The 26,748-nt window shown below is 40.9% G+C and overlaps 1 protein-coding gene and 1 pseudogene across 23 annotated transcripts in view; one reads left to right on the forward strand and one right to left on the reverse strand.

The window, feature by feature from the left end:
• SEC31A (SEC31 homolog A, COPII coat complex component) overlaps positions 1–26,748 on the reverse strand; it is a 92,759-nt gene that overhangs the window by 61,494 nt on the left and 4,517 nt on the right. For 17 of the 23 annotated variants that reach the window (XM_066385456.1, XM_066385453.1, XM_066385462.1 and 14 more), the window contains exons 2-7: positions 12,876–12,958; positions 12,082–12,205; positions 9,260–9,458; positions 7,534–7,629; positions 5,395–5,535; positions 2,247–2,389 (exon numbers count right to left, since the gene is read on the reverse strand). In XM_066385456.1, coding sequence (XP_066241553.1) covers positions 2,247–2,389; positions 5,395–5,535; positions 7,534–7,629; positions 9,260–9,458; positions 12,082–12,205; positions 12,876–12,954 — 782 coding nt within the window. In that variant the 5' untranslated portion in view covers positions 12,955–12,958. Of the gene's footprint in view, positions 1–2,246; positions 2,390–5,394; positions 5,536–7,533; positions 7,630–9,259; positions 9,459–12,081; positions 12,206–12,875; positions 12,968–26,748 lie in introns of all 23 variants that reach the window. The other 6 variants (XM_066385449.1, XM_066385447.1, XM_066385448.1 and 3 more) reach the window with 2 other exon arrangements.
• LOC136406497 (keratin, type I cytoskeletal 18-like) lies at positions 19,649–20,781 on the forward strand (annotated as a pseudogene).

Raw genomic sequence — 26,748 nt, forward strand, 5'->3', positions numbered from 1 at the left:
GCACCCAGTACGGGTTTCTGTCTTGCTAAATTACGGCCGTTCCTAAAATTGGAAGTATATAATGTAGTGTTAAGAGCATCAACTCTGAGATCAGAATGTTTGGACTGGAAGTCAGTACTTGAGTTATGTGACCCAGGCAAAGTTAAACCTTGCTGAGCTTTAATTCCCCATCTTTTAAGGGGATAATAGTATCTTACACCATAGGTTTTTGGGTTTGTTTGGTTTTTTTCATCTTCTCCAAGTAAGAGGAGGGGAGACAGAGAGACAGACTACCACAAGTGCCCCGACTGGGATGCTCTGCCCATCTGAGGCCATGCTCGCAACCAACCTATTTTTAGCACGTAAGGCAGAGGCTCCACAGAGCCACCCTCAGCACCTGGCCCAATGCACTAGAATCAATCGAGCCATGGCTGCAGGAGGGGAAGAGAGACAGAGAAAGAGAGAAACAGAGAGACAGAGAAGGGGGGGAGAAGCAGATGGTCGCTTCTCCTGTGTTCCCTGACCGCTTCTCCTGTGTGCCCTAACTGAGAAGTGAACCCAGGACATCCACAGGCTGGGCCGATGCTCTACAGCTGAGCCAACTGACCAGGCCTACCATAGGTTTGTTATAAGAATTAATCAAGCTAGCATTTAAAGTACCTGAGCCCTGGCTGGGTAGCTCAGGTCGTCAGAGCATTATCCCAATAAACCAAGGTCATGAGTTCACTTCCTAGTCTACATAAAGAAACAACCAATGAATGCATAAATAGTGGAACAACAAATTGATGTATTGATGTCTCTTCTCTCTCTCTCTCTCTGTCTCTCTAACTCAATAAAAATATAAAGGCCCTGGCTGGTTGGCTCAGCGGTAGAGCGTCAGCCCAGCATGTAGAAGTTCTGGGTTCAATTCCTAGTCAGGGCACACAGGAGAAGTGCTCATCTGCTTCTCCACCCTCCCCCTCTCCTTTCTCTCTCTATCTCTCTCTCTTCCCCTCCCACAGCCAAGGCTCCACTGGAGCAGAGTTGGCCTGGGCTCTGAGGATGACTCCATGACCTCCATCTCAAGTGCTAGAATGGCTCTGGTTGCAATGAAGCAACTCCCCAGATGGGCAGAGCATCGCCCCCTGGTGGGCATGCCGGGTGGATCCCAGTCGGGCGCATGTGACAGTCTGTCACTCTGCCTCCCCACTTCTCACTTCAGAAAAATACAAAAAAATAAAATAAATAAATAAATATAAAGTACTTGCATACTTTCCATGTTATATAAGTGTTAGTTATCCTCCCACTCAAGTATAAGGTCCCCAGGGGCATAAATTTTTGTCTGTTACTGAATCCTAGTACAGTGCTTGGTACAGAGTATGTGTTCCATGAGTATGTGTTAAATAAATAAATCTTATCTACCATGAGAAAAACATTAAAACTGTTCAGAATCATCCCTTCTTTACTAAAGAGCTGACTGAAGTATAACATCTGAATAGGATTACATTCTGACGAGATTCTTTTTCCTTTATAAGGAGCTCAAGGAGAGGTAACAAAGTTTAGGACTTCTTAGTGTGCAAATTTACTACACAGAGGGAAAAAGGGATTTCAAGCGCTAGTCTATATATCCCTAAACAGGAAAGAAAAAAAATGTCTAAAAGTACTTAGAAAATACTGTAACATTAAAAGGGATTTGTTTCTTGTTTAAAAACATTGAACAAATATGCCTAAACTTTCAGAGTACCTGAATATCAATGATAGGAAATTTGCCAAATTACTAATTAAATTTAATGTCACTAAAACGAACATGAGCATCCACGCATTTATTAAAACTAAAAGCAGAATGAACACTTACTTTCTCAAATGTTTGCTTTTAAATTAAAATAAAAACCAAGAACTAAAACAAACTTTAAATTTTTTGCTTGACATTGAATATTATGCAAGGCTCTTCATAAGTATGACAACTCTAAGAATGAGCAAGTTGCATGTCAAGAGTTGTCCCAAAGTGTTGTGATTTACTAGAGTTTTTATCTATTAATTATTACTTGAAACAAATAGTGGAAAATCCTTTTGTTTGTGTTATTTGTACTGTTATGAGATGATGTGGCTATCATTTAGGGGTATAGAAAATCATATGACTGCTGCTTAAAATAAAAACAAACCATTTACACTAACTTTTACAAGATAGAAAGTAAATTCCCTAATAAAAATTACTTGATAATTCAAATAGTAAGTAAATATGTTTTCAAAAATAAACAGTTAAGCTCCTGGGAAAAGCAGCATGATACCTGGCATGGTTTTCCAGGACACGGAGTGGAGAGGAGGCAAAGCGGAGATCCCACACCTGGACCACTGGTAACCGATCATCTTCAGATGCGAGGACCATCTGAGTAGCAACTTCCGGATGCCACGCCATCCCAGAGCAATGCATCTGCAGATAGTTCAGGCTCACATTTTATCCTTCATATTACTTTAGGAAAAGTCAAAATGAACTTAAGGAATATGTCTTTGAAACAGTAGGAAACATCAGCTCAGGTTAGTCTATTTTTAAAAACACCAAAAATCTAAAAAGTACTTAATTTTATTAAAAAGTCTTAAGTAAAAAAAAGTTTAAATGTTTTCAATTCATCCAGCTACCTGAAATAATAAGCCATTCTAGGCCATAATTCTGTATCAAAAATACATTTTCCTGCCTGACCAGGCAGGCAGTGGCGCAGTGGATGGAATGTTGGACTGGGACATGGAGGACCCAGGTTCTTAAACCCCGAGGTCACTGGCTTGAACGTGGGCTCACCAGCTTGAGTGCAGGGTTGCTGGTTTGAGTGTGGGATCATAGACACGACCCATGGTTGGTGGCTTGAGCCCAAAAATCGCTGGCTTGCGCCCAAAGGTCACTGGCTTAAGCCCAAGGTTGCTGGCTTAAGCAAGGGGTTACTTAGTCTGCAGTAGTCCCCGCCCACCCGCCGTCAAGGCACAGATGAGAAAGCAATCATGAACAAATAAGGAGCTGCAACAAAGAATTCTCATCTCTCTCCCTTCCTGTCTGTCTGTCCCTATCTGTCTTTCTATCTGACTCTGTCAAAAAAAAAATATATATATATATACACACATACATATATAAATATATATGTTTTCCTGCCAAAATTGTAACTAAGAGGGTTTTTTGTTTGTTTTTTCAAATTTTATTTATTGACTTCAGAGAGAGAGGATAGGAGAGAGAGGATAGGAGAGAGAGAGAGAGAGAGAGAGAGAGAGAGAGGGAGAGGAACATCAATCTGTTTCTGTATGTGCTCTGATGAAGGATCGAACCTGCAACTTCTATGCTCCAGGACAATGCTCTAACCCAGGGGTCACCAAACTTTTTACACAGGGGGCCAGTTCACTGTCCCTCAGACCATTGGAGGGCCGGACTATAAAAAAACTATGAACAAATCCCTATGCACACTGCACATATCTTATTTTAAAGTAAAAAAGCAAAATGGGAACAAACACAATATTTAAAATAAAGAACAAGTAAATTTAAATCAATAAACTGACCAGTATTTCAATGGGAACTATGGGCCTGCTTTTGGCTAATGAGATGGTCAATGTCCAGTTTCATATTTGTCACTGCTACCCATAACAAGTGATATGACGCACTTCTGGAGCCATGACACGTACATCCCGTGTCACCAGAAGTAGTACTGTACGTGAGCAACGCTGCGCTTTGCTCACTGACCACCAGTGAAAGAGGTGCCCCTTCTGGAAGTGCAGCAGGGGCTGGATAAATGACCTCAGGGGGCCACATGTGGCCTGCGGGGCCATAGTTTGGAGACCCCTGCTCTAACCAATCAAGCCATCTGGTGAGAGTGACTAAAAGGAAGTTTTATATAAATTTAACACTTTCAGAAAAAAATTTTCTTTTTACCATAAATGCACACCTTTCTTCTATATTATAAGAAAAATCAAGATTTAATGTCCAAGCAACAACTACCATTCAAAAATTTTTCTTTTTTTGTGCCAGAGACAGAGAGAGAAACAGATAGGGACAGACAGACAGGAAGGGAGAGAGATGAGAAGCATTAATTCTTTATTGCGGCTTCTTAGTTGTTCATTGATTGCTTTCTCATATGTGCCTTGACTAGGGGGCTACAGCAGACCGAGTGACCCCTTGCTCAAGCCAGCGACCTTGGGCTCAAGCTGGGGAGCCTTGCTCTAATCAGATGAGCCCGCGCCTGGGGTTTCAAACCTGGGTCCTCTATGTCCCAGTCTAATGCTCTATCCACTGCAGCACCGCCTGGTCAGGCCCATTCAAATTTTCACATCAAGATAAATTAACATTATTAATGAAAATTACTTGGAAGTTCAGATCCTATTAAGTATTCCAGAAGATGACTGAAATGCTTATTGTATGTTTTATTTCATTAAAGCTTGTTTTAAAACTCCTGATTGAAAAACAACACCCTGAAGAAATATTCTTCTAAACAGTTTTTTGTTGTCATTGTTTTCCAATTATATACATTATGTATTTCCCTAATTTAGGCAAACATTTTGAAAATGTCAAACTATACAATGTAATTAAAAACTAACAAAATAAGGCCCTAATGGTATCTAAATTATCTTATAACACAGGATGACATAATATTAATGAATTTGTAAAGTCAAGCCTGGCTTGTGGTGGCACAGTGGACGGAGCGTTGACCTTGAATGCTGAGGCTGCTGGTTCAAAACCAGGTCAAGCCACACAGGAGAAGCAGTATGAACTGATGCTCCCCGTTCTTATTCCCCCACCTTCTCTCTCTCCTATCTGTAAAATCAAAAAATAAAATCTTAAAAAAAAATTTGTAAGGTCAAAACTTAATGTGTTACACAGCACTGTCTACTGGGCAGTATCTAAGAGAAAAGAAGCCAAAAGTGTGGAAACTACAAGTTCAGTCATAAAATTACTTGCAGAAAAAAAATCTATACATTTTAGAGAAAGGTAAAGATGAATTTAAAAATTGCTGGTTGAGCCTGATCTGTGGTGGCACAGTGGATAAAGTGTTGACCTGGAATGCTGAGGTTGCTGGTTCAAAACCCTGGGGTTGCCTGGTCAAGGCACATACAAGAAGGAACTACTATGAGTTGATGCTTCCTGCTCCCCTCTTTTCTCTTGCTCTCTTCTCTCTAAATCAATAAATACATGCTTTAAAAAATGTTGCTGGTTGTAAAATAACCAGAATATCATGGAATAAACCCCCAATCTCTCTCTACATCATTAATAATATCCAACATGCTTTACTGAGAACTTTATTTTCTCTAAGGAAAAATCCTCTCATTCCAACATAACTAATCCATGAAAATACAGGCTTTGACTTTACAAAAATTTCATTTGTTGCCAGCTCTGACAAACAATATAGGAAGGAATACCTACAGAAGAAATACAACATATTCACCACAAATCAATTATGTACTTACCCTGTTATTATGATCACTGACTTTGATGATAGGCTCATTTTTTCTAAGATCCCATACAGTAGCTCGGCCACTGGGACTGGCTGATGCTAAAATATGCTGGACCTGTCTGTTCCATGCAATGCAGCTGATATCTTCTGGGGGCTAGAAGGGAAAAATGATTAGAAACAATTTCTCAATTATAATTACATTTCACTACAAAATCTGATCCTTCTTTTGCAAAAATAAATTACTTAAAAACCTGTTCATTTGCTTTATCTTCCTAGTTCTTGATATATACATATACAATACAGTTAATACTGTCTCATCCATCAGGCATTTGTTAAGATCTTTTTACAAGTCAAGCACTGTTTCTTTATTTTGCAAGTGCCACATGGTAGATGATGACTACAAAGCAGATGTGGATCAATGTAACAACTAGACTGAGCAAAAGCTATAGTCTAGAAAGTATCTTTATAAAAGGAAGACCAAACACTATCATGATGTTACCTCTCAGATTGCCAAAACCTTGGATCCTGTTAATATGGCTACTCAAATTGAGTAGTATACAACATAAAGAAACTCAGAGTGGCAGCCAGAAGACTATTCTTTTTCAACTTATTAGAAACACATAATACAGGGAATAATGCCTTAGATCCATCAAACCAGGGTAAAACAGGTTTAAACCTGAAGTTCTACAGAACTCAATACTCTTAGGAATCTTTATCAGACCCCAAACTCCGTTCAGCAGGAACGTCAACCAAGGTAAGTAACAACTTCATGTCTAGTCTCTTTCGTTTCTAGAAGGCTTGAATCAATTAAGCTTTGAATGATAGTTACCCAGGAGTATAAACAGTCAGAACTACAGCCAGGAGACAATCTGACTTACCATATTTTTCGCTCCATAAGACACACTTTTTCCCCCCAAAAGTGGAGGGAAAATGCCCGTGGGTCTTGTGGAGTGGAAAATATGGTATTTTACTAAATATTTTAACACACCATTTGGTTTAGAATATTTTTTTTATTTTCCTCTTTTAAACCCTAGGTGTGTCTTATGGTCAGGTGCGTCTTATGGAGCGAAAAATGCAGTATTTATTTAAGATGAGCCACGGAAGAGTTTCACACCTCTAACGGGCCCCATTACAAAACCCTGATTAGCTTGAAGAAGTTACGGAAGGCGAACCTTCATCTCTCTGCATCCCCCAAGAATGAGTGAAAATCAGAAAGGGGTGATTTGCTACTCCACAGTAGGCCTATGTGACCTGGCTAAGCCCCTACCCCGTTTATCTCTGAGAAAAGGAGCATCTGAAGCTAACAGATCTTTCTCAATAAATGACCAGTTAAAAACATTTAAGACTAAGATGGCCTCCCAAGTGACTTTCCAGCGGACTTCCAACCTCGTTATACTATAATGTCAATTTTAAATGACACTCCCACCAGCAGCACCATGACAGTTGAAAATCAGCATGACAATGACTGGATGGGACCATAAAAAGACAAAAAGAAGGTAGAACCCAGGTTCAGAGAAAATCCCCACCCCTTTCCTGAAAATCTATACATATATCACCTACAATTTGCATAAACTTCCCCCTTATCTGCTTAGACTATCCCTTCCTTTCTATTCCTACATGGAGCTACAACTTCTCAGCCCAAAGTGCAAAAGAAGCTGATCTGTGAGCTATGCAGGAGCATTAGCTCTCCATTCTCTGGCCATTCAATCATTAGAGCTTGTGCTGTTTAAAAAAAAAAAAAAAAAGGAAGGAAAATATATAGAAAAGGGGTTGACTTATTTTTTAAAATAAGTTTTCTTTTGAGTCTGATTTTTATTCTAAGGTTGGATAGAGTTAAAATACTATAGTATATAAAATACTACATTAAATAAAATACCATATCTAAAAATATTATGAAAGACTTGTCTATTTTGTCTATTTTATTTACTACTGTATGTACATTAAATAATCTCTGGCAGATAACAGACAACAAATAAATACTTGCTGTTGAAAAACTTATACTTGAAAAAATATTTATTAATACTTCACTATAATGAAGAAAAATCAATGACATCTAAACATTGAATTTAAAAAGCATATTTTGTGTGGAATAAAACTGAAAAAGATTAAGTGTAGAAGAACACTTTTGAATATATCAAAATCAATGAAATACCTGTGTTTTGGCTCCTGGTGTCATTGGAGTTGCAAAATTGTTTAAATCCCAAATGTAAATTTCAGATTCATTAGCACCAGAGGCTACCAGATTAGTCTGCAATAAAAAACAATAACTAAATGGCAGTTACAAATAATTAAGAGAACTCATTAATTCAATTCACAGCTGTAACTTTTAGGTCATACATATCTGTCACTTTTAGGTCATACAATTTTTCTATTTAATTAAAGAAGCAAAACATGAATTTCTAAATACTATGCATAACAATCTGAAATTTCAATAATGTTTTAAAGAAACATTATAAAACTCTAACTTAAAAACATGAGTTTTGACATTTTAATACAATACATTAAAAATATAATTATTGTACATAGATAAATTCTTAAACAATCATGCAACCATATGGGGATTTCCATTTATGGTTTTGCATCTCTGGAACAGATCCAACTGTGAAAAACAAATGTCATCAATTATTGCTTTTAGGCAAATAACTGAATCCCAAAACAACGGTATTTATCTCAGGATGCCTAAAGCCAGCTTCTGCAGCCAGGTCAAAATAGGGTTGCCCTGGCTGGTTTGTTCAGTGTACAGAGAGTCAGCCCAGCAGGCGGACATCCTAGATTCAATCCCCAGTCAGAGCACAGATGAGAAGTGACCATCTGCTTTTCTTCCCCTCCCTCTCCCCCTTCTCTCTCTCTTCCCCTCTTGCAGCCAGTGGCTCTACTGGTTCAAGTGTCGGCCCTGGGTACTGAGGGTAGCTCGGCTGGTCTGAGCATCAGCCCCAGATGGGAGTTGGCAGGTGGATCCCAGCTGGGGCGCATGCAGGAGTCTGTCTATCTCCCCTTCTCTCACTTAAAAAAAATATATAGCTGGTAAAATCTCACCTTAAATTCCTCGTGTAACTCTCTTTCATTTACACTCAATCTTGTTTTAGGTGGCAATATATATTTTTTTTAAATTTGATTGATTGATTAAGAGAGAGAAGAGAGAAGAGAGTAGGAAGCATCAATTCTTAGTTGCTTTAGTTATTCATTGATTGCTTCTTGTATGTGCCTTGACTGAGGGGCTCAAGCACAGCCAGTGACCCTTTGCTCAAGTTGGCAACCCTGTGCTTAAGCTGATGAGCCGCACTCAAGCTGGTGACCTTGGGGTTTTGAACCGGGGACCTCAGTAGTATTCCAGGTCAACACAGTATCCACTGCACCACCACTGGTCAAGCCAGGTGGCAATATATTTATATATAAGCTATCTCTGTTGCATACCTTTAAGGTAAAAAAGAACCTAAAATTATGATATGTAGTTCAGCAAAATAATGAGTTTCATGCATTAACCTGCGCCTTTTATAGTTCACAATCATAAATTCTTCTCTGATCAATAGACTTATAACTGAAAAGAGAGGAAGTCTATGGTAATAGCAACCTATAATACAAGACATTAACCAAAAATCCACAGTTGTTTAATCCAATTAACAAAGAAACTAGGTTGCCAGTTTGACTCCAGTCAGGGCACATACAGGAACAGACCAATGTTCCTGTCTCTCTCTTTCCTTCCCGCACTCTCTAAAATCAATAAAATATAATTTAAAAAATATATATTACCTCATCAACTTGCATAGGCACATATTTTCAGCTTTTGATTCCAAGACTGAGGCATAATAGATTCATATACTTATTTCGAATAAGCAGCACACATCTCAAGAATTACTAATAAATGTCAAAAATCTAACCTGAAAAATGTTCACATCCAAGGCTCTCACTGGGCCGGTATGTTTGTCATTTTGGGCAATCACAACTTCCTTGTCTCCAGCTATAATTTTAGAAGGATCATAAAGAATAATATTTCCATTTTCACCACCTGCAATCAGAACTCCAGAGATACTTCCTTTGGAATCCATCTTATGAGGCCCCCAAATCAACTTGTGGTACCTTTAAGAAAAGTAAGTAAAACAGCTAATTTGAAGTCAAATAAATGTAGAAAAGAATTTGCAATTACACATTTAATTCCTTATATCTTCAAAAATACTCCAAAAACACTGCTTCTCTTCTATTCTTGGTAACTGTTAATGACTTGGTTAAAATGGCATTTTAGTTATTAATACGCATACTTCATTTTGTAACTTAAAAGAGTGAAAAAACTCTCGTGGAAGGAATAGTGCGACAAAGTGTACTTGATTTGTGTGTCAAAGATAAGGGCTTACAAATGGTTTTACCATGTACAAGCTGTGAGGTCGGGGCAAGTTACTTGATCTAAGCTGCTTTTGGTTCATCTGAAAAACAGAGCTTATCAACCACTTCCCTTTGTTATATTTGACTACAGAAGTACTCAGCAACAAGTGGTCTGTTAAATTGTAAAGGTGTTGAGGGAGACATCTAAAATTTTCTGAGAAAAATAATGTATTCTTTTATTTTTTGTGTGTGACAGAGACAGAGAGAGGGACAGATAGGAACAGACGGGAAGGGGAAGAGATGAGAAGCATCAATTCTTCACTGCAGCACCTTAGTTGTTCATTGATTGGTTTCTCATATGTGTCTTGACCGTGGGGCTACAGCAGACCGAGTGACCCCTTGCTCAAGCCAGCGACCTTGGGCTCAAGCTAGTGAGCTTTGCTCAAACCAGATGAGCCTGTGCTCAAGCTGGCAACCTTGGGGTTTCAAACCTGGGTCCTCCACGTTCTAGTCCAATGCTCTATCCACTGAGCCACTGCCTGGTCAGGCAGAAAAATAATAAATTCTGACAGCAAAAAAAGTGACGTCAAAATTATGTCTATTATAATGAGTACCCCAACTGTGGAGAATAAAAGATTACAATTTGGCATGGAGATGAAATATGAAGGTGCCACAGAGGTAGACAATGAGACACGATAAGATGGTGGAGTAAAAAAACTGCAAGACAAAAAGTATCTGGGGCTCCCATCACAGTGGGAGGGATCTGAAGAATATGAGGGGTCCCATGAGACTCCATGAGCTGTATTCTTTTAGCTAAGATACAATCTCTTCACCAAAATCAACCAAAAACTATTGAGGTAATAAAGTAATTTTACTACTCATATAAAAGTGTACATTTTGGCCCTGGCCGGTTGGCTCAGCGGTAGAGCGTCGGCCTGGCGTGCGGGGGACCCGGGTTCGATTCCCAGCCAGGGCACATAGGAGAAGCGCCCATTTGCTTCTCCACGCCCCCCTCCTTCCTCTCTGTCTCTCTCTTCCCCTCCCGCAGCCAAGGCTCCATTGGAGCAAAGATGGCCCGGGCGCTGGGGATGGCTCCTTGGCCTCTGCCCCAGGCGCTAGAGTGGCTCTGGTCTCGGCAGAGCGATGCCCCGGAGGGGCAGAGCATCGCCCCCTGGTGGGCAGAGCGTAGCCCCTGGTGGGCGTGCCAGGTGGATCCCGGTCAGGCGCATGCGGGAGTCTGTCTGACTGTCTCTCCCCGTTTCCAGCTTCAGAAAAATACAAAAAAAAAATAATAATAAGTGTACATTTTTTGCATTTCAATAGGGTGGGCCCTGGCTGGTGGCTCAGTGGATAGAGCATTAGCCTGGCATATGGACATCCCAGGTTTGACTTCAGGTCAGGGCACACAGGAGAAGCGGCCATCTATTTCTCCTCCTTTCCCTCTCCCCCTTCTCTCCCTCTTCCTTTCCCGCAGCCAGTGGCTCAAGTGGTTCAAGCACGGCCCCAGGAACTGAGCATGGCTCCACTGAAGTGCATCAGCCTCAGGCGCTGAAAATGGCTTAATACTCAAGCATCAGCCCCTGATGAGGTTGCCGGGTGGATCCCAGTTAAGGTGCATGCGGGAGTCTGTCTCACTATCTCCCCTCCTTTCACCTAAAATAGTAAAATAATAATAATATATAATAATTGGGTATAAGTACTTGGAAAGATTATCTAAATACCTACTATGTCAGAAATCATGTCAATAAAATCTCTGTGAAATATACTTCCAAATATAGATAAGTACAAGGAAAAAAATTTAAAATAACCTACCTAAAATAACCTACCTAAAATAACCATTTGGAGATAATCACTATTAACTATTTCTTTTTTTACCTATGCCTACCTTTTTTTGTAAACAAGTAAGAAATGGAGATAAAAGCAACTCTATTATATCATGAGGGAAAAAAAACTAGAAGCTAGATCTCATCTGTCCTATGCTACACAAAACAGTCAGCAATAAAATGTCAACAGAGCCATGACCAGGTAGCTCAGTTGGCTGTATATTCCCAATATGCCAAGATTGCAGGTTCAATCCCCAGTCAGGGCACATACAAAAATCAACCAATGAATGCAATGAATGTATAAATAAGTGGAACAACAAATCAATGTTTCTCTCTCTCTCTGGTCTTCTCTATCTAAAATCAACTAAAAACCAAAAATACAGTCAATAGACATAGGCTCTTCTTTACTTCCACAGAAATTCACTAATATATATTTTCACAAAGTATTTCATGTCATTGTTGGTAGTATTCCTTGCAGTGTCTATTAATGATATAGTTATAGACAAACTAGGCATCAATCACAATATATAAATATAATCACTTAAAATTAAATCTCATACCTGTGAGAAGAAGAGAAAGTGGCACAAGATTTCATATCCAAGGATGGATCAGAAAGGTCTAATTCAAATATCTCAAGGAAAGCACTGGTACTAAATGTTGCATCCAATTGCTGAGCAGAAGTTCCTATAGAAAATATATTTATGATAACTATATATGCAAAAGAGACTCAGAAAACCATACAGAATATAAATTAAATGCATGTTTTCTATTATCTCACTCATAATAGTAGCTGAAATCTCAGTACATATACCATTAAGCAAATGTTTAAATTATTACAGCAACAAGATCCTAACACAAGGCTCAGAGATAATGTTTATAAGAGTGGGTGGTGCAGATAACTTTTAAGCCTATAGATATTTTAAAAGCTCTCCGTAAAAAGAGTACTGTGATTTACCATATCTGCTTATAGCCATAAATGATATAACTCCAACTCTTTTTCTATAAAGAAGATAGCATCAAAATTGTTCTTCACTGAAATAGATCTTTAACAGTTTTTTTTAATGTCCTCTACTGTCATTATTATTGGAGGAATAAGATAAAACACAATTTTTATAAAGTGAGGAAGATGCTATAAATATAGCATGATTAATGCTATTATGTTCAAGCTGCAACGGGAACACAGAGGAAGGTCACTGAACTCAGCTAACAGGAAGAAGGGAGGCATTTTGCCAGGGAAAAAGAGACCTTGTAGAGAGGAAGCTTGATCTGAATCTTACAGAACAGGTATGAATAAGTCAGATGTGGAAGAGAAGAAATGAGGTGACTCATACTATCCTTTCTCCGTGGAACCTACCTGTAGCTAAGTAAATGGGATGATTCTGGGCAGGGCTCCAGGCCTGCATGGCCGTACGGTCTACTTCTTTTAACTTCATCCTGCTGAAAAGACTATTTTACATAAAAATATAATGAACATGTAACATAGAATATAGAAATATACTGGACAAACCATTATTACATCATTAGTAATGCCCGAATACCAATAAATCAAAGTAGGTATCATTTTTTGGGAATGTTCAATATTAGAAAGAAGAGACACTTGTTAAATTATTTTGAGACAAATATAGGAGTATTCTAATGTTTACAAACTATAGTCCTTCAGCTGGAAAATAACATGCTACCCTAGATGCTTCTCAGACAAGGATACATGGCAGTGCATCAGGGGTAAGAGAAGGTACACAAAAAAATAAGGTGTGTCTTCCTGGAGCAGGATCATTCAATAAGAGCAGTTTTTAAATTAAAACAGACTAAGTACAAAGAATAATAATAGAGTAAGCCCATAAATTTTAAAGATAAACCAAAAATTTAAAAAAAAACTGGTTACTCCAAGCTACAATTGCTCATACCACCAATTTATAGATTTCCTGTTAAAGTTACCTTGGTATAAAAATTCAGGAAGAACTGTGCTGTAGCTTAAAAAACTTTTTTTTGTTATTCTAAATATTTTCACGTGGCACAGTATTCCATTGTAAAGATGTACCAAAATTTAATTACTTAGTCCATCACTGATGAACACCTAAGTTGTTTCTAATCTTTTGCTATTTTTGCAAAAATGTTGAAATAAATGGCGATGGTACAGATTATTTCACTTATGGGCAAGGATGTAAAACTGCTGGGTTTAATTAAGGACAAGCAACATTTAAATTCTGAGGGATATTGCCATACTGCCTTCCATGGCGACTATACCTTTTCACATTCCCAAGAGTAGTTAGTATTTGAGTAGCTGCTGCCCTACAGCCTTCCCAGAGTAACACTTTGGTGGGGGATAACACTTTTAGATTTTTACCAAGAGGATCAATCAGTGAAATACATTAGCTCTGTATAGCTACAATTTGCATTTTTCATATTATAAATAATGAGCATTTTTTTGTGATTATGGGTCATCCATCTATCTATTCTTGTACATATCATTTGTCTGTCCTTGCTATTAGGTTGTCAGACTTTATCTTTTGATTTTGATTATATATATTTTTACCTTTCACAAGATTTTAAAAAGTAGATTTTATTTATTGGAACAGTTTTAGATTCACAGAAATATTAAATGAAAGGACAGAGAGTTCCCACATACCTCTTCCCCACTCACCCACCATCAAAATCCTGTACCACACTGGTACATTTGTTTCAGGCAATGGCCCAACATCGACACATGATTATATCCCAAAGTCCATAGTTTACCTAAGGGTTCACCCTTTGTGTTACATATTCTATGGGTTTTGACAAATACAAATGTATAAAAATACAAACCCACTATTATATATTATATTCAGGAGAGTCCCTGCCCTAAAACTTCTCTATGCTCCACCTATTCATTTCTCTCTTCCTCCCTCTCTACTGGCAACCACTGATCTCTACATCTCCATGATTTTCCCTTTTCCAAAATGTCATTTAGTTATAATCACAGAATATTTAGCCTTTTCACACTGGCTTCTTTCACTTAGCAATAGGCATGTAAGGTTCCTCCATGTCTTTTTGTGACATGACAGCTTTTTTTTTAGCATTGAAAAATATTCCATTGCATGGATATACTATAATTTTTATTTATTTATTTATTTTTAAAGATTTTATTTATTGATTTGAGAGAGAGAGAAAAATAGGAGGGGGAAAAGCAGGAAGCATCAACTCATAGTAGTTGCTTCTCATATGTGCCTTGACCAAGCAAGCCAGGGATTAAAATGGAAGACATCAGCATTCCAGGTTGCTATTCTATCTACTGTACCACCACAGGAAAATTTTTATTTTTTTGTCAAATTTGTCACTTTAATAAAATGGTTCCTAAATTTTGATTAGTTAGAAAGGCCTTCTGCATGCCAAGGCTATGAAAAAATTCACCCTTATTTTTCTTCTAGCAAATCCATTTACGGCTTATTCTTTTTAAGTGTTATTTGATTATTTTTTTTAAGTGAGAGGAGGGCAAATGGAGAGACAGACAACCGCATGTACCCCAACTGGGACCCCTCCCCCCTGGCAACCTGTCTTGGGCTGATGCTCAGACTAACAGAGCTATTCTCAGTACCTGAGGCCAACGCTCAGATCAGCCGAGCTAGCCTCAGTGTCTGGGGCTGATGCTCAAACTAATCAAGCCACTGGCTGTAAGAGGGGAAGAGAGAGAGAAAGGGGAGAGGGATGGGAAGTGAAGCAGATGGTGACTTCTCATGTGTGCCCTGACTGGGGATTGAACCCGGGATGTCCGCACGTAGGGCCAACTCTCTATACACTGAGTCAACCAGCCAGGCCCATTTATGGCTTATTCTTTACATTTAAATTTTGACTAACTTGGAGTATATCCTGGTATACAACATATGTTCAAAGTTTATTTCTTTCTTATGAATTCAAAATGATTTATTCAAAAGTCTTTTTTCTACTAATTTTATTTTTAATGATTTTATTTTACAGATTTTAGAGACAGGAGAGAATGAGAGAGAGAGAGAGAGAGAGAGAGAGAGAGAGAGAAGAGGCAGGGGAGTGGGAAGCATCAACTCGTAGTAGTTGATTCTCATATGTGCCTTGACTGGGCAAGCCTGGGGTTTCAAACTAGCGACCTCAGCATTCCAGGTTGACATATTGCACTACCACAGGTCAGGCATTTTTTACTAACTTTAGATATCTCCTTTATTATGCACTAAATTCCTATATTTAGGTTTACTTCTGAATTTACTATATAGGTTTATACTCCTGTAGGTATTAGGAAGTAGGTTAGAATTTACATTTCTACATCTGCTTAGGTTTATTCCTGGATTTCCATTCCATCAGTCCATTTGTTTATTTACATGGTAGGCACTACACTGTTTTAAATACTGGGACTTAGCTTATGATTTCAATAACTCCGACCCACTGCTTACTCACTGCTTTCCTCCAACCTGCTTTCCTTGTTATTTCTCTTTTATTTTGCTACATAAACATTGAAATTGTCTTTGTCAATTCCAGGGGGAAAAAGTAATTTTAATGAATTTGCATCAAATTAATAAATTTATGAAGAATTACCACAATGTTTGAATCTTATCAAAAACATGGTGTCCTGATCTAAGTCTTCTTTTTTATCTTTCAGTATTGTTTCACCTTTTTTTTTTTGACATGTTGGGTTTGCTTTTCCTTTTTTTTTTTTTTTTTTTTTTTAGCAAGAGAAAGACAGACCGAAAGGGAGAGAGAGATGAGAACCATTAACTCATAGCTGTGGCCACTTAGTTGTTTATTGATTGCTTTTCTCATATGTGCCTTGACCAGGGGGCTCCAGCCGAGCCAATGACCCTTTGCCCAATCCAGCAACCTTGGGCTCAAGCTAGCGACCTTGGGCTTCAAGCCAGCAACTGCTGGGCTCAAGCCAGTGACCATGGGGTCATGTCTGTGATCCCATGCTCAAGCCAGCAACCCTGCACTCAAGCCTGTGAGCCCACGCTCAAGCCGGATGAGCCTACGCTCAAGCCAGCAACCTTGGTGTTTCAAAACTGGGTCCACAGCAAACCAGGACAATGCTCTATCCACTGCACCACTGCCTGGTCAGGCTGTTTATTGCTACTTCATCTTTCAGTTTGTTTGTAAGTGTGGCTATTTTGTCCCTTACACTATCTTCTTGTTATTGTTGTATGGAGGCTAACAATTTCTTTATATTAATTTTGTATCCTGCTAGCTCATTCAATTCTCTTTTTGGAGTAGTTTTTCCATAGATTCTGTGGGGCTTTCCACATACTCATCAAGTGCAACTAAGTGACAGTTACCTCTTTGTTTCAAACTGTTACTTCTAATTTCTTTTTCTTGTCGGAGTTGGCTAGTATCTATAGTACCATATTAAACAGTAGTGATTACAGTGAGATTTCTTGTCTTTCTTTCTTTCTTTTTATTTTAAATATTTTTTATTTATTCATTTTAGAGAGAGAAAGAAAGAGACAAGACAGACACACAGAAAGGAGGTGCAGGAAGCATCAACTCCCATATGTGCCTTGATCAGGCAAGCCCAAGGTTTCAAACTGGCAACCTCAGTGTTTCCAGGTCGACTCTTGATCCACTGTACCACCACAGGTCAGGCTCTTTCTTTCTTTTTAATAGAAAAGCCTACTGTGTCACCACCGAGCATGATTTTGGGATCTGAGATATACATACATATGTATATATATGTATACTAAGTGTATATAATATAAGGAAATAACCACTGATTACTGTTTTTTGTTTTGTTTTTGTGACAGATACAGAGAGGGACAGACAGGAAGGGAGAGAGATGAGAAACATTACTTCTTTGTTGTGGCACCTTAGTTGCTCATTGACTGCTTTCTCATATGTGCCTTGACCGAGGAGCTACAGCAGAGCGAGTGACCCCTTGCTCAAGCCAGCAACCTTGGGCTCAAGCTGATGAGCCTTGCTCAAACCAGATGAGCCTGCGCTTAAGCCGATGACCTTGGGATTTTGAACCTGGGTCCTCCATGTCCCAGTCCGACACTCGATACACTGCACCACTGCCTGGTCAGGCTTGATTACTTTTTTATTGAATGCTATCTATAAAGATGATGTATTGAATTTTGTCAAATACTTTTCATTAAGTAATTGGAGATAACCATATGATTTTTCTCCTTTAGCCTATCAATAAAACAAATTACGGCCCTGGCCGGTTGGCTCAAGGGTAGAGCGTCGGCCTGGTGTGTAGGAGTACCGGGTTCGATTCCCGGCCAGGGCACACAGGAAAAGCGCCCATCTGTTTCTCCACCCCTCCCCCTCTCCTTCCTCTCTGTCTCTCTCTTCCCCTCCCGCAGCCAGGGCTCCAATGGAGCAAAGTTGGCCCGGGCGCTGGGGATGGCTCTATGGCCTCTGCCTCAGATGCTAGAATGGCTCTGGTTGCAGCAGAGCGACACCCCAGATAGGCAGAGCATCACCCCCTGGTGGGCATGCCGGGTGGATCCCGGTCGGGCGCATGCGGGAGTCTGACTGCCTCCCCGTTTCCAACTTCAGAAAAATACAAAAAAAAAAAAATTATACTAATAGATTTCCTAACAATGAATTATCTTCTCATACTCTGAATAAACTTCTCTTGGTCATGATGTATTATTTTACTAATGTGCTGCTAGATGTCATTTATTTAAAATAGTTTTGCTTCTAGAATCATAAGTGAGATTGAGTCTATAGTTTCTTATTTTGTGTAATCTTTGCCAGGTTTCTTTTTAATTTTCCCATTATTTTGAGAGAGAAGGGAAAGAAGAGAGAGAAGCATCAACTCTTTATTTCACTTAGTTGTTACATTTAGTTGTGTACTCATTACACAACTTCTTACACATGCCCTGACCATGGGTCCAACTCATGACTTCTGGAACGCAGGGTCGATGCTTTATTCACTGAGCCACTCAGCCAGGTCCAATCTTTGCCAGGTGTTGCTATCTATTTATACTTGCTTCACAAATATATAGGAGTTTTCCTTTTTTTTTAATGCTATGGAACAGTTTTAAAAGTGACACTGGGGCCTGACCAGGTGGTGGTACAATGGATAGAGCGTTGACCTGAAATGCTAAGGTCGCCGGTTCAAAATCATGGGCTTGCTGGGTCAAGGCACATACAAGAAGCAACAACCAAGCAACGAACAACTAAAGTGAAGCAACTATGAGTTGATACTTCTCAGTTCCCCCACATCCTCTCTCTGTAAAATCAATAAATAAAATACTTAAAAAAAAAGTGACACTGAGGCCCTGGCCAGTTGGCTCAGTGGTAGAACGTCAGCCCAGCATGTGGAAGGCCCTGGTTCGATTCCCAATCAGGGCACACAGGAGAAGCACCCATCTGCTTCTCCATCCTTCCCCCTCTCCTTCCTCTCTATCTCTCTCTTCCCCACCCACAGCCAAGGCTCCATTGGAACAAAGTTGGCCCAGGCACTGAGAATGGCTCCATGGCCTCTGCCTCAGGTGCTAGAATGGCTCCAGCCACAGCAGAGCAACATCCCAGATGGGCAGAGCATTGCCCCTGGTGGGCATGCCAGGCACATCCCAGTCGGGCGCATGCGGGAGTCTTAACTGCCTCCCCGCTTCTAACTTCGGAAAAATACAAAAAAAAAAAAAAGTGACACTGGAATTACTGATTCTTTAAGGATTTAAAAGAATTCTCCAGTGAAACATCAAAGCCTGATACTTTTGGAGGTTGCTCCTTTGGTAATTTCCTCCATTTCTTCTATGAAAATTGATCTATTTGAATTTTCTTTATTCAAGGTCATTTCTGGTAAATCATATTCACCTGGATTTTCATTACTATGGTCATCTATACATTCTACAATTTCTATGTGTATTCTCCATTGATCCAAAAGTTGTTCGAATTTAATATTTAAGTGGAAGAGCCTTTATTTTCCCTGCATTGTGATTTTTTGATACTATTTCTTTTTTATAAAATGTATTGGTTTTCCTTGGGACCTAGATAAGTGTTTTTGTGATTGTTCCATAAGACCTAAAAAAAAAGAGAGGGTGCTGTGGTTGCTCAAACCTGAGTCTTGGCTTCTTGCCTTCTTTTCTGAACTTGACTTTCAGCACCTGCTCCAGCTTCTCTACAAGCTACCAGACCCTGGGTTCCATGCAGTTGCTCAGCTACTGAACCCAGCCAGCCAGCAGTATGGCCAGCATCTATGCAGGGGCCGGGGGGCTCAGGTTCCTGGATCTGTGTCCCATTCCACCAGTGTACAGAGTGGCTGGCGGGGTAGGGGGTCCGGGGCCTGGCAGGCATCCAGAGAAGAAGACAATGCAATGCCTGAATGACCACTTAGCCTCCTAGCTGGGAGGATGAGAAGCCCAGAGGCTGATAATTGAAGACCGGAGAGCAAAATCTGGGGACACCTGGGGGAGAAGGGACCCTGGATCAGAGACTGGAGGCATTATCTCAAGACCACTGAGAACCTTAGGGCATACAGATCTTTGCAAGGTCTGCAGACAATGCCCGCATCATTCTGCAGATTGACAATGACTGTCTTGCTGCTGATAACTTTAGAGTCAAGTATTAGATGGAGTTGGCTATGTGCCAGTCTGTGGAAAATGGCAACAATGGGCTCTGGCACCAATATCACTCAGCTGCAGCTGGAGACAGATATCAAGGCTCTCAAGCAGGAGCTACGCGTCAAGAAGAACCATGAGGAGGAACTAAACGGTCTACAAAACCAGATTGCCCACTCTGGGTTGCCCATTGAGTTGGATGCCCCCAACTCTCAGGACCTCAGCAAGATCACGGTGAACATCCAGGCCCAGTATGACAAGCTGCTCAGAAGAACTGAGAGGAACTAGACTAGGATGGCCGCAGCAGATGAGGAGAGCACCACAGTAGTCACCTCGCAGACCTCTGAGAAGAGGAGCTGCTAAGATGACACTCACGGAGCTGAGGCTCCAGTCGTGTCCTTAAAGAGTGACCTGGACTTGATGAGAACAGCCTGAGGGGGGTGGAGATGTGCAATGCCATGCGGATGGAGCAGCTCAGGGGGATCCTGCTGCATCTGGAGTCAGTGCTGGACCAGACCCGGGCAGAGGGGCAGCACCAGGCCCAAGAGTACACGGCCCTGCTGAGCATCAAGGTCAAGCTGGAGGCTGAGATCACCATCTACCACTGTCTGCTGGAATAAAGGGAGGACTTCAATCTTGGTGACACCTTGGACAACAGCAACTCCATGCAACACATCCAAAACACTGCCTACCACCCGCAGGACTGTAAATGGCAAAGTGGTGTCTGAGATCAGTGACCCCAAAGTTCTGAGGCATTAAGGCAGAAGTGGGGCAAGAGGCCAATAAAAAGCTCAGGAATCATTGAACATTAAAAAGAAAAAGGTGCTGCACTGGCTGGCAGGCTCAGCGGTAGAGCGTTGGCCCAGCATGTGGAAGTCCCAGGTTCAATTCCCAACCAGGACACACAGGAGAAATGCCCATCTGCTCCCCTCCTTTCTCTCTATCTCTCTCTTTCCCTCTTGCAGCCAAGGCTCCACTGGAGCAAAGTCAGTCTGGGCACTGAGGATGGCTCCATGGCCTCCACTTCAGGTGCTCAAATGGCTCTGGTTGCAATAGAGTAAAGCCCCCAGAGAGGCAGAGCATTGCCCCCTAGTGGGTATGTTGGGTGGATCCCAGTTGGGTGCCTGTGGGAGTCTGTCTCTCTGCTTTCCCGCTTCTCACTTCAGAAAAATACAATAAATAAATAAATAAGTAAAATAATACCTTTGGGACTGAACTGTATTTTGTCTCATTAAGATCAATGCCCTAGGCCTAACCAGGCAGTGGCACAGTGGACAGAGCATCGGACTGGGATGTGGAGGACTCAGGTTCGAAATCCCGAGGTCGCCAGTTTGAGCGCAGTCTCATCTGGTTTGAGCAAGGCTCACCAGCTTGAGCCCAAGGCCACTGGCTTGAGCAAGGGGTCACCTGGTCTGTTATGGACCCCCCCCCCAAACCCGTCAAGGCACATATGAGAAAGCAATCAATGAACAACTAAGGGGCCACAATGAAGAATTGATGCTTCTCATTTCTCCCCCTTTCTGTCTGTCTATCCCTATCTGCCCCTCTCTCTGTCACACACACAAAAAAAGATCAATGCCCTCATTTCCTTTTCATTTGCCTTCATGAGCATACTTTTGAACCACTTCGTTTTCACTTCTTAAATACAGAAAAAGAAATCAAACTATGCTTAGTGATCCAACTTTAAAATCTTTTCAATAAATTAACCAAAAGGCCATTTAAAACTTTAAAAAAAATTGATATGATAGATATGGTTGCTTAGTTCTACCTTATTTTGTTGTTTAGTTTTACAATATGTATGTATGTATGTATGTATGTATCTATCTATCTATTATTTTTTGAGGGGGGGGGAGAAAGAGGGAGAAAGAGAGAAGCATCAACTTGTTGCTTCCCTTAGTTGTGGACTGCTTCTCCTATTTGACCAGGGATTGGACCATTGACCCCAGGCTCCCAGTGACCTCGGGATTGTGTTGGCAAACCTAAGCTCAAACCCACGAACCTTGGGTTTCAAACCAGCAACCTTGGCTTTCTGTGTCAATGCTCTATCCCAGTGGTCCCCAACCTTTTTCGGGCCACGGACTGGTTTAATGTCAGAAAATATTTTCACGGACGGCCTTTAGTGTGGGATGGATAAATGTATCACGTGACCGAGACAAGCGTCAAGAGTGAGTCTTAGACAGATGTAATGGAGGGAATCTGGTCATTTTTTAAAAATAAAACATCGTTCAGACTTAAATATAAATAAAATGAAAATAATGTAAGTTATTTACTCTTTCTCTGCGGACTCGTACCGGTCCGCGGCCCGGGGGTTGGGGACCACTGCTCTATCTGATGTGCCACCACTGTTCAGGTTGGTTATAATTTTAAAAAGTACTTTCGGCCTTGGCCTGTTGGCTCAGTGGTGGAGCATCAGCCCCACATGTGGATGTTCTAGGTTTGATTCCCAGTCTGGGCACACAGGAGAAGCGACCATCTGCTTCTCCACCCTTCCCTCTCTCTCTCTCTTCCCCTCCTGCAGCCACAGCTCCTTTGGAGCAAGTTGGCCCTGGGCGCTGAGGATGGCTCCATGGCCTCGCCTCAGGTGCTAAAACAGCTTAGTTGCCAAGCAATGAGCAACAGAACACTGTCCCAGATGAGCAGTGTATCACCCTGTAGGGGGCTTGCTGGGTGGATCCCAGTCTGGGCGGGTGGATCCCAGTCTGGGCGCATGCAGGAATCTGTCTCTGCCTCCCCACTTCTCACTTAAAAAAGAACTTTCATTCGTCTATTTTAGTTTTGTCTCTTTATAATTTTTCTGATAATTAGGATGATTTGTATTTTTGTTTTAATATATATTTCTGGTTCTATCTTTATAACTATAAATTTAAACATTTTTACTTCATACTATTAATTACCTACAAAGTAATTATGAGCACTAAAGAAATGAGCATATATAAAATTGCCTCTCTCGCCTGGCAAGGCAGTGGCACAGTGGATAGAGCGTTGGCTTAGGACACTGAGGACCCAGGGTCAAAGCTCCAAAGTCGCCGGCTTTAGCACTGGGTCGCCAGCTTGAGCGTGGAATCATAGATATGACCCCATAGTCACTGGCTTGAAGACCCAGGTTGCTGGCTTGAGCCAAGGGTCGCGGGCTTGAGCAAGGGATCCCTGGCTCAGCTGAAGCCTCCCATCAAGGCACATAGAGAAAGCAATCAATGAACAACTAAGGTGCCGTAACTATGGGTTGTTGCTTCTCACTTTTCTCCTTTCCTATCTGCTCCCCCTTTCTCTCTCTCTCTCTCTAAAAAATAAATTTAATAAATAAATAAAATTGCCTCTCTTGCACTACACAGTTATAGTCAATATTATCTTTCTCAGTCTTTACCTTTGTACTGTTAAATACACTTATTACTTCTACTAACTGGTACGTCAGCTTTAAATGATGTCCTTTGACTCCCAGCCATTAAAGATGAGGCAAGCCACAAACCTATTCTACCCCCACTTTTCTTCCTACTTCCCAGTTCTCTTAATTTTTTGAAGTTTTATAACCAATTCCTGCACTGTCATATATTTAACATGTACATTTTATTTTTTCTTCCTTATTCCCACTTTCTAGTCTCAGGTTTATAGTTAAATATACTCAATGCTCTCCAACATTACTTCTGCCAGTTTTATTACTCATCTCTAGAGGATGAAGTTCATCCTTTCTAGTTTCCTTAAGAGGACTTTAACAATAAGCCCGTGTCTTACAGGTTCAAATTGTTTATACTTGAAGAGCATTCTACAGATGATAAAATTAAGGCATTGAAAGATTAAGTAATTTTTACAAACTGGCAAGAAACTGAGCCAAGACTTAACTCAGAAGTTTAGTTTCACATCGTCCTGACATGCAAAGGTTGCAGGTCTGATCCCTGGTCAGGGCACACAGGGGAACAAATCCATGTTTCTTTCCCTCTCTCCTTCTCTCCCCCTTCCTCTCTCTCTGAAAACCAATAAATAATAATAACAATAATAATAATAATAATAATAATAAAAGAAGTTTAGCTCCAGAATCCAAGCTCTTACTTGTGTAACTTTAGTAAGTTCAGATGCTCAATTTAAATCATAGGAGAAATATTAACATTTACAAGAAATAATGCAAAACAACTATGATACATGATGAAATTAAGAGAAGAAGAAATCTATTTTAGAAACTGTGCTAGGTTAGGCAAAAGTGGATTAGGAGGCCGAATTACTCATCTCTGAATTCAATTTTTGGTTTGAATATTGGCTCTGCTACTTATGATACTGTGGACACACTACAGTGTATCTGTAAAGTCATGGTGCACTTTTGACCAGTCACAGGAAAGCAACAAAAGATGACAGAAATGTGAAATCTACACCAAATAAAAGGAAAACTCTCCCAGTTTCATACCTATTCAGTGCAGTTTGATGTGGGCTCATGCACAGATTTTTTAGGGCTCCTTAGGTAGCTATCCCGTATAGCCTCTACAGGTACAGACTCGTCACTGACTGATGGCCTACCAGAACGGGGTTTCTCCACCAAACTGCCGGTTTCCTTCAACTGCTTATCCCACCGAGTAATGTTATGCCTATGTGGTGGCACTTCGTTATAAATGCGCTGATATTTGTAAGGACCAAGAGAAGATCAGAAAATTAGCAGGGCACTAATGGAACAGGGAACTTAAGGGTTACAGGCAGGTCCTGCTCCTGTTCTGTTAGGAGTAACACGCCCAAGGTCGTTCAAGAAGCAGAGACAGATAGGGACTCTGGGAAGCTGAGAGAGAAGGAAAAAAAAAAGAAAAAGAGACAAACGTTTGCATTCTATTGGTTAAAAGACCCTTATCAGAAGTTTAGGTTTGGAATTCGCCAGTGAGCTAGACCCCAGCCCCTGTTGCTATGCTATGTGCAGCCCCCTTAGCAAATAGGTTACCGCCACATCTGCTTCTGTATTAGGCTTGCTTGCTTAGCTTATAAAAAGATTTAGCTGTGAGCGCTAGGTGCGATTCCCATCTGTAGCTCCTTGTGAGCACGGTGTCTCTGGACACCTCGGGAATTTGCCCCTGCGCAGGTAAAACTGGCCAATAAAGTTACATCTATACTCCTGAAAGTCTCCGACGTTTGTTCTTGCACCCGGTGGATGCTACAATATTCACGTTGCACTTCAGTCACGGATTCGAAATTAGTGAGCCACAGAACACACTGAACTTTCCTCTGTACCGTCCACATCTCGACTGACATGGCCGTGGGCTGCTCCACTGTATACATGGTGTTACGCCATCATCTGCACATGTGCACATGCTGCCACATCATCCTACAGAAACTGGGAGGGTTTTCCTTTTATTTGGTGCAGATTTCACATTTCTATCGTCTTTTGTTGCTTTCCTGTGACTGGTCAAAAGTGCACCATGACTTTACGGACACACTGTATTTAAACTCTCTGAGCCTCAGTTACTACATTTGTAAAATTGGGATAAGAGCAACTACCTCATGAGATGCTGTGAGGTTTAAATAAAATAATGTATTTTAGCCCTGGCTGGTTAAGTCAGTTGGTTAGATTGTCATCCTGATATGCCAAGGTTGGGAGTTCGATCCCTGGTCAGGGCACACACAGGAACAGATGGATGTTTCTGTCTGTCTGTCTCTCTCCCCCATTCCTCTCTCTTTCAATCAATAAATACATTAAATTTTTTTTCAAAAAGTGGAACAACAAATCAATGTTCCTCTGTCTCTAAAAAATCAATTAAAAATTATTTTTAATTTTATTTATTTAATTTAGACAGAAGAAGAGAGAAAAGGGAGCAAGAAGCATCAGCTCCCACATGCACCTGAACCAGGCAAGCCCAGGGTTTCAAAGCAGCAACCTTGACATTTCAAGTTGACACCCCATCCTCTGTGCCACCATAGGTCAGGCCTCAGTTTAAAAATTATTTTAAGGCCCTGGCCGGTTGGCTCAGCGGTAGAGCGTCGGCCTGGCGTGCGGGGGACCCGGGTTCGATTCCCGGCCAGGGCACATAGGAGAAGCGCCCATTTGCTTCTCCACCCCCACCCCTCCTTCCTCTCTGTCTCTCTCTTCCCCTCCCGTAGCCAAGGCTCCATTGGAGCAAAGATGGCCCGGGCACTGGGGATGGCTCCTTGGCCTCTGCCCCAGGTGCTAGAGTGGCTCTGGTCGCGGCAGAGCGACGCCCCGGAGGGGCAGAGCATCGCCCCCTGGTGGGCAGAGCGTAGCCCCTGGTGGGCGTGCCGGGTGGATCCCGGTCGGGTGCATGCAGGAGTCTGTCTGACTGTCTCTCCCCGTTTCCAGCTTCAGAAAAATACAAAAAAAAAAAAAAAAATTATTTTAAATAATATATTTTAGAGGGCCAAACATGGTATCTTGCACATAGGTTAATAACTATTTTAATATTCTAACTTATTTTTTACAATAGCACTATCATAAGATTAATAAAAAAAAACTATACATCTAGTTTCCTAAGATTACTATGAAAAAAAAATCCTAATTTTCTTTTTCTTTTTTTTTTTTTTAGTGAGAGGAAGGAAGGCAGAGAGACAGAATCCCACATAAGCCCCGAAAGACCGGTATCCACCCAGTAATCCCACTAGGGAACAATGCTCTGCCTATCAGAGGAGATGCTCCGTTGCTCAGCAGCCAAGCCATTTTTCTTTTTAAAGGGCCTGAGGCAGGGGCCATGGAGCCATCCTCAGCACCCAAGACCAACTCGCTGGAACCAATCAAGCCATGGCTGC

The sequence above is a fragment of the Saccopteryx leptura genome, chromosome 5 (assembly GCF_036850995.1).
Source record: "Saccopteryx leptura isolate mSacLep1 chromosome 5, mSacLep1_pri_phased_curated, whole genome shotgun sequence".
Lineage (NCBI taxonomy): Eukaryota > Metazoa > Chordata > Mammalia > Chiroptera > Emballonuridae > Saccopteryx > Saccopteryx leptura.